This window comes from Tupaia chinensis, unplaced genomic scaffold (assembly GCF_000334495.1).
Source record: "Tupaia chinensis unplaced genomic scaffold, TupChi_1.0 Scaffold000048_1, whole genome shotgun sequence".
Classification (NCBI taxonomy): Eukaryota; Metazoa; Chordata; class Mammalia; order Scandentia; family Tupaiidae; genus Tupaia; species Tupaia belangeri.
In genome coordinates this window covers 2,465,392-2,479,698 of record NW_006159506.1, presented here as the reverse complement: position 1 = coordinate 2,479,698, position 14,307 = coordinate 2,465,392, and the positions used below count along the sequence as shown (strand labels likewise).

At 45.5% G+C, this 14,307-nt stretch overlaps 1 protein-coding gene across 4 annotated transcripts in view; it reads right to left on the bottom strand.

The window, feature by feature from the left end:
• The window catches only part of ADTRP (androgen dependent TFPI regulating protein), a 128,175-nt gene that overhangs the window by 62,238 nt on the left and 51,630 nt on the right, over window positions 1-14,307 (bottom strand). For 3 of the 4 annotated variants that reach the window (XM_014590994.2, XM_006141190.3, XM_014590997.2), the window contains 2 exons: window positions 5,421-5,555; window positions 3,257-3,358 (listed from right to left, as the gene is read on the bottom strand). In XM_014590994.2, the coding sequence (XP_014446480.1) occupies window positions 3,257-3,358; window positions 5,421-5,555 (237 nt within the window). The remainder of the gene's footprint in view (window positions 1-3,256; window positions 3,359-5,420; window positions 5,556-14,307) is intronic. The other variant, XM_027774838.1, reaches the window with a different exon arrangement.

Here is a 14,307-nt window from a genome sequence, read left to right as displayed (position 1 = left end):
TCCTGCTGGAGTTTTCTCCTATTTAATCGAGAGAAGGGTCTGTACCTGACCCAGGGTAGGCTTCCTTCTTCCCTCCTCTCCTTGCACCTTGTCTCACCTCTTTCTACCCTTGCCCCTTCTTCTTTTATTTTTTTTATTTTTGCTATAGGGAGCGTGTACTCTCCAGAGAGACAGAGAGATAAAAAGTGAGAGATTAACCCACTCCCCCCGTAGGGGGGAAGGTGATGGCCACACTGCAATCCCGTCACCTCCATTCTTCTCTTGGGATTTTAGGCACACATGCACATGCACCCAAGCATGAGTTTTAAACTGCCGACTTTGGAACTTGAACCACAGCTGAACACATGTAACTCCAGTGGTGTAACCATTACACCATCTGCCGGTCCCTCACCCTTGCCCCTTCTATCTAAGAGATTCACGTTACTTAATTGACTAAAGGGCAAGGGGAAGCTGCAACAATACCCCATGATTGTGAAAGCACTGAAATATTTAAGAATCTTTGTTGTACAATATCTGCCTTGCTAATTAGCTTAGGGGTGTGCTGAACGTTATCTCAGTTCTCTGCTTCCAAAATTATCAAAAATCCATATGGCTGTTTATTTAGCAAGGTCGCAAATAGTGGGCATCACCATCATAAGTATTTGGAAGAAATCCAACCATACATTCATGTGGAAAATGAAGCCCGAACAGGGAGAGAGCGTGTCGTCATTGCACGAAAACACTTGACCTCACAAAGCTTTGAGAAGCTGTTCCATATATGAGGTTGGCCCCAAATAAAAGGCACTTTCAAGACTCTGCCTTTTTATTATTTTAGTAGCATCCAGCTCTGTCAGTTGTTTCAAGTCACTCTACTGTCTTAGAGGTTTGGCTTATTAGCATGTGCATAAGGATTCTGGATTTCTTTTTTAAGTGAGAATTCTCACTTTGCTATGTTAATCAAGCTCTTTTTTATTTCCTGGTGAATTATGAAACCGGGATGAACCATGAGTACTGGACTTAACTGTAGAAAGAGGCAAGGAAGAGTGAGTGAATTAGCATCAGATTCCGCACCTTGCGGATCTATGAGCTTGTTGGCAAATCACTGCACTTTGAGCTTGTTTGCTCTTTCCTTTGTAAAAATCAGGATCACAGTTGTTGTCTGAAGAAAGTTGCATGAGGGGCCAGCAGATGGCATAATGGTTATGTCACTGGGCTCCCACGTAGTTGACTACGGTTCAAGTCCTGGACCCAATGGCTTAAAAGCCAATGCCATGTGCGAGTGTGTGTGTGTGTGTGTGTTTGTGTGTGTGTGTATGTGTGTCCAAAATCCCAGAGGAGAAGGGAGGAGAAAGAATTGCAGTGTGGCCATCACCCATCGGGGGTGTGTGTGTGTGTGTGTGTGTGTGATTTCTCACTTTCCGTCTCCCTGTCTCTCTGTGAACACGTGCACCCTATAGCAAAAAACCTCTATAATTAAAATGAAAGGAAAATTGTATGAATTAAATGAGCTCCTACCTGTACAATACCTTGTGCACTGTAAAGGGCCATAAACAAGCAGGAAGAATATTCCATGTAGATATCTCAGATTAATATTAATGGAAAACTGGGAAGGTAAAGAGTTTGCCTGACAAGAAGGTGGTAGGAGGGGGTTCCTGAGAGGTGGGACTGCTTTAATATGCAGTTTTTGGTTCTGAACTGTAAATTGGATCAGAAGTGGGTGGCTCAGGCAGCTGATGCTCAGTGTCTGACTGAGTATAATATTTAAACTGGAAGGAAGTTGTTTCCAGAGGTTAGGAGTCTAGGAGGTAAGGGGGGCAGTGTTGGTGGAACGAGTTGCCTTTCCAAGTTGGTAGTTGTGTGCATTTCAAGACAATGGAAGGGTTGTGGGTAGAAGAGAGTCTGTCGTGGGTAGAAGAAACTCTTCAAGAAGAACTTGAAGAGCCTCAATAGGCTAGCCCTTGTGATTTTCTCCTTTTTTTTTTGTTTTAATGTCATTTGCTTCACAGAATTTGAGACCTCCCTATGACTCCTGACTACCATGGAAATCCATCTTTAAGTGCTGGGAGGCTGAGTTAGGACCTTGCGTGAACAATGGCTTTGAGCCCAGAGTGCCAAGTACTCAGGCTAAGCCCTACAATAGACACTTGGACCACCTCAATCCAGTCATGCTTGTTGGGCCACTGCTACAGGAATTTAGGTTTCCATGAAGAGCCTGAATATCACAAAATAGGGTATTCTTTACCATTTGACCCCTTAAAATTACATGAGTGAATGGAAAGGTAGTCATAAAAATATGTAAATAATAATTCTGTCTGCAATGCATGCCTTGAGGAAGTATTAGTTAAGAAGTATTAGTATTAGTTATCTACCACTGAGGTGTAAGATATTCTTTGAATGTTGGGGTGGAGTTTTAAATGTACTTATTTATTTCTCTCACAAATGAGAGACAGAGACACCGAGAGGCAGCACCCAGCAGGATCTTGACACCATGATCTACCCTAGCCTTTAACCAGACCTGAATCACAGGCAAACACATGTACAGTGAGCTCAGGGAGGTCTCTGGACCTGAATCAGTGCCCTGTCTGTAAAGTGTTGCATTTTAACTCTGTATCACCACCCGGCCCAGAGGTGTATTTTTTTTTTTTTAATTTGCTCTATTCTATTCCTAGATTGGAACTGTATTATGTGTTATTTATGAAAGTTGTTTTTCTGTTGGGACTCAGCCACCAACATATTGCCTGACCTCCTGGCTGCCTGTCTTTTTGATGACCTCGTAAGTCATGTGGCAGTCTAGCCTAGACTTCTCTTCTGTTCCCAGCAGACTCTGCAATGACAGTACCAGTTTTTGTTCTCTTCATGGTCCTCCTTAAAGACATAGTGACAGAGGGAACCAGCAGTTAGTGTAATGGCTATGTCACTGGACTCCCATGTAGTCGACTGCGGTTCGTGTTCCGGACCCGGTGGCTTAGAACTCACGCCGGGCGCGTGTGCGTGTGTGCCCAAGATCCCGAGAGGAGAATGGAGGAGAAGGGATTGTGGTGTGACTATCCCTCCTGGGGGTTTATTTCTTGCTTTCTGTCTCTACGTCTCTCTCTGTCTGGCGAGCGCACGCGCCCTATAGCGAAAACCTCTCCAAAAAAAAAAAAAAGGCATAGTGACAGAGTGGATTGGATACTGGAGATTGAGGAGAAATCTGGAAACATACACAAGGCACTTTGGAGCGTCTAGTCCAAGAGTCACTGACTTTCCTCATTCACATACTATGCCTCTCACTCACCATTGCATGATTCGCCCACATTGGCAAGATACCATCAAGGATCTTGGGGTAAATAAGATCTCGGTTGTAGAGAAAAAGGCCCCAGAATGCTGAAAACACAAACTGGAAAAGAAAACACAGAAATAGAGTCTCATTAGATCAAATCATCAGAGCTTGCTAAGATAACCAAGGAAACATGGCAAAATAAAAATAGATACCTGTTTGAAAGACAGCTTATATGCACATTACAGGAATGTAAAATGCAGGAAAAGCATTGCTTGTGGTAGAACCGCACTATGTACGTTCTCTGGGGATTCCTCAATGTGCTGGTGAAATAGGATTGATTGATTGTTATCATGGCATGGGGAGAAGACATGGACACTCAGGGTTCACACACCATTAGTTATTTACTTTAGCCCCAAACATGTACATTCCTTACTCACCCTGGCTCATGACAAGGGGAAGAAGAAAAGCCAGGAGAGGGGAAGAAAAATGACAAGCTTCCAGGAAAATCTGCACGCTAGTTACCAGAGCTGGACCTCTCCGTCGCTCAGAACTTTAGGTTGATTTCTACCCTCTTAGACGCCTTAGCTGTCTGGTCAAAGCATCTGTCTTCTATGCTCTGTGTTGTAAAATCTGTGCAGAGATGGGCTGGGGGACGATTAATCTTCTGATCCTTTTATCTTCTGAAATTTCATAGGCTCAATTTCTGAGCCTTAAAGAAGGAACAGATTCCATTGTTAATTAGAAAACCTTGGCCTGTAGAAGAGTTGATGGGGGTGGAGGTGGATCCCGCAAAGGAAAACTGGGATGTCAGTACTCGCTCTGTCATCTGAGAACTTACTAGTGTTTGGAGAGCTTCGTTTTGCATTTAAGTCTGAAGTCTCGATACTATAGAAAGCCAGACAATGACAGGTGGAAGACAGTCATTTCTAATCATGCTTTCTGCTGGGTAGTGGCACACTTGGTCGCAATTCATTTCCATTCTCACTAAGGAATAGAAACACGAGCAGTGTCACGGAAATGGGACAGTAGCAGCAAACAAGCCTGCTGTACAAGCCTGCTGTCCCTTGCATAGGTCTGGCTTCTTCCTGTGTCCTTTCATTATAAAAAAATGCATGAGATACCTACTGTGTGTCCACATCATGCTGTCTTCCTCTCTTCTATTGTCTTTTCTTTTTTCAAGAGAGATTTTTGGTAACCCCAGAGACAGAGACAGAAAATGAGAAACATCCCCCCCAGGGTAGGTGGCAATATCACAATCCCTTCTCCTCCACTCTCCTCTAGGGATCTGGGACATACAACGCACATACCCAACGTGGGTTTTAAGCTGCCAGGTGTAGGACTTGAACCACGGTTTACTATGCGGGAGTCCAATGATGTAACTATTTTGTCATCTCCTGGTCCCTCCTCCATTGTCTTTGGAATTTGCTATCTTGAAGGTCTCTTATTTATTTTTTAACATATTTTTTATTTGGTGGTTTTCTACTTGCAGAAGTAATACATGCATTTTTTTTTCTTTTCTTCTTTTTTTTGGAGAACTTTTTCCCTATATGGCGCGTGCGCTCGTCAGAAAGACAGAGAGACATAGAGAGACAGAAAGCAAGAGGTTACCCCCCATGGGGGATGGCCATGCCACAATCCTTTCTTCTCCATTCTCCTCTCAGGATCTTGGGCATGCACGCACATGCACCCCGCATGAGTTTAGGCCACCGGGTCCGGGACTCAAACTGTGGTTGACTACATGGGAGTCCAACAACATAGCCATTACATCAACTGCAGGTTCCACATGCATATTGTAGCAAGTGAAACAAGCTATATACGAGAGAAACTGAGTTATCTCCCTCCACAGTACTCTTCATCCCACCACCCTGATGAAACCAATGTTCTCTCTGCTGTATTTAAAGAGATATCTTTCTAATTTCCCCCTAGACACCCTCAGGATCCTTTGTGTTTCAAGGAAACTTTGGGAAGATACAAAGGCTCATGATAAAGCCGATCAGCGAGGTGCCCTAATTCCTAAAGACATCAGACCACAGGGCGTGCAGTCCTGCGACAGGATATTTATGCAAATGCAGTTGCTCTGGGTTACAATAACCGGCTTTCAAACAGCCTTGCTGTCCAGGATACTTACTAGTCCATACGCACAGGTGTATTATACGCCATAAACAACTTTGTAACTTACTGTGGATATAGGAAAAGCCAGCGTGGTGAAAAGCAGGTCTCTGAAGGCAGTTAGGAACTTAATGTCTTTTTTTCCTTTGATTATTTTCAGCACATCATCCAGACAGGCGACCCCGAAGAAAATGGCCTGCAAGAGCTAAATTCATTACAACAAATGAGGGCATTTTCATTTGCTTTAATTAATACATTCTTCACTGATGGAAAAACTCCATTCCTCTGGGAGCGATGTTGGTTTGAGAAGGAGGGGGCCGTTGGGTTGTTTTGGTTGGGAGCCAATTTAAGGGCTAGGCTTCCAGCTCACTGGGCTCTGACCTTGCTCACTAAAACTGATGGAGGAAATTCGTTTAGGGGATAATCAGTGTGTACAGTATTTAGTGTAATGGACTCGAGCTAAAATGGAAACAAAATAAAGAGTCAGCTGAAAAGGAGGATGGAATGAGATGGAAGGCTTGGCTGCACAGAGGTGAGAAGAACCAAACAGCACGAGGGCCAATAGCCAGATGTGATGGTGGACACAGTCCTGGGAAGAAGAATGAAGAAAATACCTCATGCCGAAATCTCACTGAAGAGCCAGAATTAGGGTCAAAAGCACCAGGATAGGGATCTGAGATGCACAAAATGTTGGCTCACTAATGAGAAGGAGGAGTCAGCTCACCTGACTATAAAGGGGAAGCCTGAAGGTCTTATTGAGAAAGGCTGGTGGAGGGAGAGCTTTCAATCTGCAAGGATAGTGCAAGCCTCAGGTTCTGGTGAGCTTTTAAGTAAGTGGGGCCCCTGAGGCCGGGGGAAAGAGAGCACAGCCTTACCATTCCGCAGTCTTATGGCTTCTAATTGAAAATCTACTGACTCACAAAACACACAGTCTGAGCTGGGTCTGAGTTCTGCTTGCATCAGGATCCGTCTTAGTTCTTGAAAGCTCTGGATTGGTACAAAAGGGCAGTCTGGACTCTGCCCTTAGGGTATGAGTCAGGCAAATTCTAGAACCAGGGGATCTGGGCTGATGATGGATCACATCGGCTGCTGGGGAACAGTCTATGGGGTCTGGACTCCACGAAAGAGCTAGCGGTTAGCCTGGACTGAAAGGGTAGGCAGGAGAGGAGACAGGGTTGGGTTAGGCCAGTGCTACTCCGGCTGGGACTTGAGAATAGCATCATCGCCAGGGAGCGGTGAGAGAAATTCAAGATCTTGACTGCCCTCCTCCCCCAAAGCTATGGAATCAGGATCTCTGGAAATGGGCTGGGAGGTTGTTTCTCTCTTTCTTTTTTCTTTTTTTGTTTTTGTTTTCCTATAGGGTATGTCCACTTACCAGAGAGAGAGAGAGAGAGAGGGAAAGTAAGACATCACCCCTGGGGGTTATGGCCATACCACAATCCATTGTCCTCCATTCTCCTCTTGGGATTTGGAGCATGCACACACTTGTGCCTGGCATGAGTTTCAAGTCACCAGGTCCAGGACTTGAACCAGGAGTCAGCTCTGTGGGACCCAGTCGCCTTCACCTCCACACTACCTGCTGACCCAGGAGTTTGTTTTTATGTGTGCCAAAGGTCTAGAACCCCTGGATTTGACACAAATTTACCATAGAAAAACCTTACTGACCACTCAAAGCAATAGTCACTGAATTTTTTCAGTTTATTTATTTTCTTCATACAGTGTAGGTGTACCCCCCACCCCAATAGGGTCCTCATGCCACAATCTCCCTGCAGCCCAGCAGCCAACCAGGATAGTGGACTTGAGACTCAAACCCGCAGGCTTCCCACATAGCTTCCAGCAGGATGAGGCAGCAGCGCCCCCACCACCTGCACCACCGTGGCTGGGCCCATAATCCCTGATTTCCTTCAACACTTGGTATGTGCCAAGTGTTGAACTAAGCCTTGAATCCTCACAACAACTTCATGAGGAAGTCCTATTATTAAGCCTCCACCACCCCGGTTCACAGATGAGGAAACTGAGGCACAGGGAGATGAACAATCTTGCCTACAAAAATGCCAAAGCCAGAATTGGAATTCCAGAGTTTGGTTCTTGAGCCAGACTATAGAAAAACAAAACAAACAAAACAGGTTCTAAGAATGGGGAGGATAAAGCATGGTAAGGAGATCAGAAGAGAAGCAGCTATTTCCAGGTGGAAAAATGAGAAATAATTTCAAAAGATGCTGAGGCTGATTTGCACTTCCAGAGATTCTGATCTCGTGGGTCTTGGTGTGTGGCATAGGCTTTGGGAGTTTCTAATCCTCTCTGGTGTGGGCAGCTAAGATGGAGAAGCACCTGCCTAGAGGGACTTCCAAGGAGGTAGCTGAGCCCTCCAGGTGGGAGGAGCTTGCTGGACAGAGAAAGGAGGGGGGGAAGAGGAGAAGGAGGAAGTGAATGCTGGGACAGGAGGGGGAGGGAGCAGCAAAGGGAGCAGAGAATGGCAGAAACCAGGAAGCTGCAAAAAGTCCATGGTCTACAATGGAGGAAGATACTTCAAACCAGAAGAGGGTGTTTCAGGGAGGGGGTCTAGCAATGGTTTTAAATGCCACAAAGAGATTGCCACCCTATGCATCATTATCCTAGGTGGTTTGGTCTTCATCCCCTGAGGGCTGTGGAATTTGGAATTGTAGTCAAGGATGATAGGGATGGCTATCATCCTCCTCCCCCAGTCACTCCCACTTCATCCTTGGTGCTCCTCTTAGGTGGCTGCTCTGGCCACATTGCAGGCTGCTGTGCTACAAGGGAAAGCAAGCCTGAGCCTGGGCCCAAGCGAGGAGGTCAGCACTGTTCTATCCATGCAGCAATTAATCATTACTGAGAGTCTGCCAGTCTGTCCCTCTTTGGGGAGAGGCTGCCCCACCCAGCATGTGACGTTCCTGTGGCCCTCCTTTCTTAGGAGAGCGTCCTAGAGTCACTGTGAGTCATACTTGTCCTAACTTTCACTCGTCTTTCCCAGTCACAGACTATGGAAATCCAACTGGGGAAAAGAACACATTACTCAGATCCTCTGGGGCTTCTCCATCCATAAACATTTGCTCCACACTGCACACTTGCCAATCATCTCTCCCCCACCATTCTTAGCTCATGCGTTATTTTGCAAGCACATGTCACGTTGACATCTTCAGATGCCAGCTGCGTGTGAGGCAGCCTTGTCACTACTGATCTTACTCAACCTTGACATGCCATCATCTGCAACAACAAGGACTATTGGTGGAGCCCCACATAGCTGGAGGCGCTAGAGTGTTGCCAAGAGAAAGAAACAGACAAGAGCTGGGGCCTAAAGGAGCTGACAGAGCTGGTGGGCAGGGGGATAGGAAGCCTTGAGCTCTGTGAGGAGGCTTCCAGGGGAGGCATCAAGGAGGGTTTGGGGTCAGCTCATTCAACCAGCAATTGCCTGCTTGCTAAGGGCAAAGCAGTGCAATGTTACAAAACATGTTCAGAGGGCCAGATGGCAGCACAGTGGAAACACAACTGGATTCACATGGGAAGGGTCCTGGGTTTGTGTCCTGATACCTCCCCGTGTATCCAGGCACGTGCGTGCACACACTCATGATCCAGACTGGCTGAGGCTGGGAGGGGATAGTAGTGTGAAGACCCTGCTAGGGTTTTCTCTCTCTCTCTTTCTCTTAAGCAACACATAAATAAATTTCAAAAATATATACACAAAAAAATTCAAGGGAGAGAATGTTAGTTGTTATAGGCTGAATTATGTTCCCCCACAAATTCATATCTTAACTCCCCAAGTAACTCAGAACATGAGTTTTCTTTATAGAGTTTTGAAAGAGGTAGTTATATTAAAACAAAGTCATTGGGGTAAATCTGAGTGGTGTCCTAATAAGACAAGGTGATTAGGACACAGACATGCACAGAAGGCCATGTGAGGACACTGGGAGAAGGTGATCATCTGAAGGCCAAGGAGAGAAACCTCAGGAGAAGCCATCTCACCGCTGACCTTGGCCTTCCAGCCTCCAGCATAAGAGAATAAACCTCTGCTGTTAACTAAGTCCTAGTCTGTGTTGCTTTGTTACGGCCTCCCTCGCAAACATACGAAAATATGAAGCCAACCAACAGTCTCTCAAGAACCTCATAACAAAAATTGTCACTTCTATTTCTCAACTCTGTTGGCTGCCCAGGAAAACTGACCTAAAGGTACCTTCCTGTTCAAAGTTTATTTCAGAGCTGCTGCGTTCCGATTTCTCCTTTCTTCTGGCTCGTCCACTGATTCTGCCCCCAGTTGCGTGCTCTATGCCTTTTCCTGCAACGCTGCTTTTCTAAATTTGTTAGCTGTCTTGTTTCCATTGCTAGCTGTCAAACTTACCACCTGCGATGGAGCTGAATTTACATTTGTTACAGCTAATGCAATTTCAGAAACCATAGCTAAAGGATATTTAGTTTTTATATTCATGTGTCTTTACCAATCCACAAAACATCTTGAAATCATAGAAACATAGCCTTCCTAAGTCACTGAATTTATTTCCTTGCCTCCAAGCCAGAACTCTTATAAACGACTCCAGGAAATGAGAACTTCTTCTATTTAAAATATGATTTCAGAGAGGGAGATCCCACTAATTTTCTGAGTAAGACATTGGATGAGTCAAGCAATCGACACCCAGCTCAGGACTCGGCTTGTCTCAGCCAGGCTGGGACTTTCTTATTTCCTTGGAAATGATGCAATGCCCATCGACTCTTTCAGAATAAAACACTCGTAGAGACTAATAGGAAGAATATTTCATGTGAGAGTGGTGGTGTTTGGAACCTGTAGGAGGGACCCTTTGCAGGTATACCTGTATTTACATCTATTATACCATCTAATCATCATTCACGTACATTTTCTTTAAGTAAGAAACTGACATAAGAGAATGAGCTGAAGACTGCAGGAGAACTAACGTGAAGAACACAATTTGGAATGAGGAGGAGGTAAAGACCGAACATCAAAGGACATGCTGGATAAAGGGACAAGTGGCCAGTGTTATATAGCTGATGACAACAGGCTTCAAAATAGCAGTAGGATGGCTGTGGGATAGAGACAGGTGGGGTTCCCTAGAAAGGGGCTCATACCAGTTAGGACCATGTGCTGGTCATTTATTTACCCAACCAGCATTCATGGAGTGCTGGTTCAGTACTAGAAATGCTATTAGACATAATACAGGCCAGAATAAGAAGAGGCATAAGAAGAAGAGGGAAAGGAAAAAGAGGAAAAAGAAGAGGAAGAACCTTTTCTGTATGTTTGCTCTTCTGCCAGATAGGGGCTCAGTTTTTCAGGAAATAGACTCAGATTCAGAGATGCACCTGTAGGTGCTCACTGAGGAGTGCTCCACAGACGTCCATGACAGGGAGAGAGGGAGCAGGAGTGAGTGGCAGGGAGGAACTGAGAGTAATGCAGTTGTAGGCAGGTCTGGAGCTGCAGCTGGCATTCAGAATTGTCCTGGAGCTGAGCCTTTGTGCCCATATCAACTCAACATTGGTTGCAGCAACCTCGGGGAAGAGGCCAAGACCTTGCTGGAGGCAGCTCCCTTCTGCTGAGGGCACTTTTGGGAAGGGGGCTTAGCTGTGAGTAGCCAACACTCCTTCTGGGAACTGGGGATTGTGTATCTCACTTGGTGCTTGGGGGCTAAGAGGACGTGGTTGCCTGACCACAGTATCCACTACACATGAGGAAACAGGAACAGAGAACCTCAGTAATTCAGTCAAGACCACACAGCAAGTGAGCACAGAACCAGCGTTCTGGGCTCCAGAAGCTAGGCCTTCACTGATGAATCCCTGTAAAGGTGTGTATAAAGAACCACCAAAGTGTTGTTACGATTGTTATTTATTTATTGTTATTGTTATTTATTAATTTATTTTGGATGCTGGTTGTGACTATTCCAACAATTCTATTGGCTCGTATCCTTTCAGCTTTCTAGGAGCTAAGAACAATGACCTTAAATACCTTCATGGGGTAAAAATGATAAAGTAGAATTCTACAGATTAACACATTATCCTGATGGTGGAACTTAAGGATTGTGCCCTCTAAGTGTGGAAGTGAATGGAACCCCATCTTTTCACTGTTCACGAACTGCCTTGGAGTTTGGACCAGTGTAGAATACTCCAAGACCTCTCTTCCCTCTGTACCATACCCGAGGATCTACATAATGATGTCTCTGTGGTTGTCATCATGAGAGTTTGAGGATAATAAAGTCAGAACTGCTTGAGGCTTGACCAACTTTAAGAATAATGAAGGGAAATGTCATGCCTTGGTTACTGAAGGGAGGGTCCCGCCCAAGGGTCTACCCTGGTTACCAAAGGGAGGATCCCACCCAGAATCTCCCCTGGAGATCCCAGTTATGTGGCACTACCTCTAACAATATTTCAGAAAGAAGTAGCTTTTAAAAAGGGGAAGCCCCAGTAAACCTAATGAACTCTGTGAACTAAATTCTCATGGCTGGATGTCCCCTAATGCCCCTAGCCTATATTCCCTACAGCTAGGGGCCACCCTGGATGCAAATGGAGTGGATGAAGAGAAGACACAACATTATGGAGGACACAGGTCAGAGCAACACAAGCTGCTCAGAGATGTCCACAGCAGTGCCTCAGTCTCCATGCCTAGCTGTTGGGGGTCCCTCCTTCAGCATGACTGCTGCTTTCCTCCTGAGCCTGTGGACCCTACCCACAGAACTACTGCAGTGCCTGAGGGTGTCCACCCAGCAGCTCTGCAGGGGAGGAAGTAGCTCAGCAGTGATTCTACTCTAGGTGAGAGGACTGAGCCACACAACATAGGGAATGGGATATATGAGCCATGAGAGTGGTGGGGTACCCTCAACCAGCTCCATCACTCACCAGCCTTGGTGCTCAGTGAAGAGACCCATCTCCAACTAAGCCACTCTCCCCACTGCATCATCTCTACTCAAAGATGAGCTGACTCAAAGCTTACCAGCAGCCTCCTATCTTGTCGCTCTGCATTGTCCACTGTGTACACCATGCTGACACCATTCTGAGTGCTTGTCCAGAACCTGCTGGGCTATGCACCCCCTATCGGTATCCTGGGGTTAGGTGCTATTTTTATTTCTACCTGACAGATGTGGAAATGGAAGACCCAGCGAGTGCCCAAGTCAGGGTCTCAGAACCAGTAAGTGTTGGGGCTGAGATGCCATCCCAGAGCCCAGACTTCAGAGTGTATGGTGATAAGCACTAGCTACACTCCCTTCCTCAGTTTTTTTTTGCCTAGGCTTTCATGGAATCAGATCCTGGGCTTTCCTGGAATCAGTCCTCCTCCTCAGTAGGAGGACTCAGATCTCCCCTCTCCTTTCTCTGCTATTCTTAGTCAGGAATGGTGGCTCTGTCCAATTCTCAGCAGCAGTTGCCCAATGTAGCTTCTGTCTTCCCTTTAGGTTCCCAGGATAGCTTCAGGAGGGTGGGACAATGTTCAGAAGGCCAGCTCGCACTAAATGGTCATGCTGGGCATGCAGACACAGGCCTATGATCTGGGCTGGCTGAGGATGGGAGTTGGTCATGGCACAGGGACTCTGTTGGGATGCCTTCTCTCTGTGTCTCTGTCTCTTAAACAGGGTGGGGGACATAAATGTATTTAGACAACTAAAAATTAAAGGAGAGGTGTTTAAGCATGGTTGGTACAACCTTACTAAGCTAAAGTAAAATAAAGAGTGTTACAGCCGGTCATGAGGTCTCCATGACTTAATAAACCCAGCCACCAACTTATTAAACACTAGTTAACACTAACTAATCATTAGTAAATACAACCATTAATAATCACAAGATCCTTCAAGAGCTAGATCATTTTTTCAGGTTTTTGTCATAGGACATATGTATTCTCTGGAGAGAGAGAGACAGAGAGAGGGAAAGAGAAATCATCCCCTGGAGGGAAGGCCACACCACAATTCTTTCTTCTCCATTCTCCTCTCAGGATTTGGGGCATGCATGGACACACATCCAACATGATTGTCAAGCCACCAGGTCCAGGACTCAAACAGTAGTTGGCCACATAGGAATCCAGTATCATAACCACCACACCACCTGCTGGGCCCAAGAGCTAGACATTTTAAAGCCTAACATTTCATCTTAAGTAACATATTTGAAATCTATCCTTAAATTGGTCTTCTGAAATACACTAAATCCATATTCATCAACTGGAAAACATTTCATCAAGTCACACTTTCAGGAGCACACCTAGTAGCTAAAACAGGAAATCACCACAGTTAAGCTTCTCTCTACTCATTAAATAGGGCCAGCAGATGTCAGAAGAGACATGCTGCTCAGGAATGCACAAAAATCTGAAGTTGGGGCCAGCAGGTGGCATGGAGGTGAAGGCAGCTGGAACCCACATGGCAGTCCTGGACCAGGTGACTTGAAAAACATGTCAGGTGCATGTGCACACATGCCCAAAATCCTAAGAGGAGAATGGAGGGATTGTGGTGTGGCCATCCACCTAGGGTTAGGGGGTGATGTATCACTTTCCCTTCCTCTCTATCTCTCTCAGTTTCTCTCTGGTGAGCATATACACCATATGGCCCAAACCTCAAACCCTAAGATCCAATCAAGTCAACACACTAAGTCACTGAGTTGGTTTATATACGTGCAGGTGCCTATTGTTGTGGCAAATACAAGGAAGAACCATAGACCGGTAGGGTTGGCACAGATCTAAGAGACAAAATGCCTGTTTTTAAGCCATTTAGAGTTTGAATGGAATGCTAAGTTTCACATTTAGGGAAGGAGGGAATTATAAAACAACACTATACATAAATTGTTTAAACAGAGACTGAAAGATGTTGTAAAAAGCCAGAGAAAGGAAAAATAAATTTGGACTAGACTTGGTCAGCAAAGATTTTAGGGAGATTATGAAGTTTCAGATGGTGCAAGAAGGAAGCAAAGCCTCTCTAAAGGCAAGTAGACCTTTCTTTGGAGAACAGGGAGAGTACCGGTAGAGA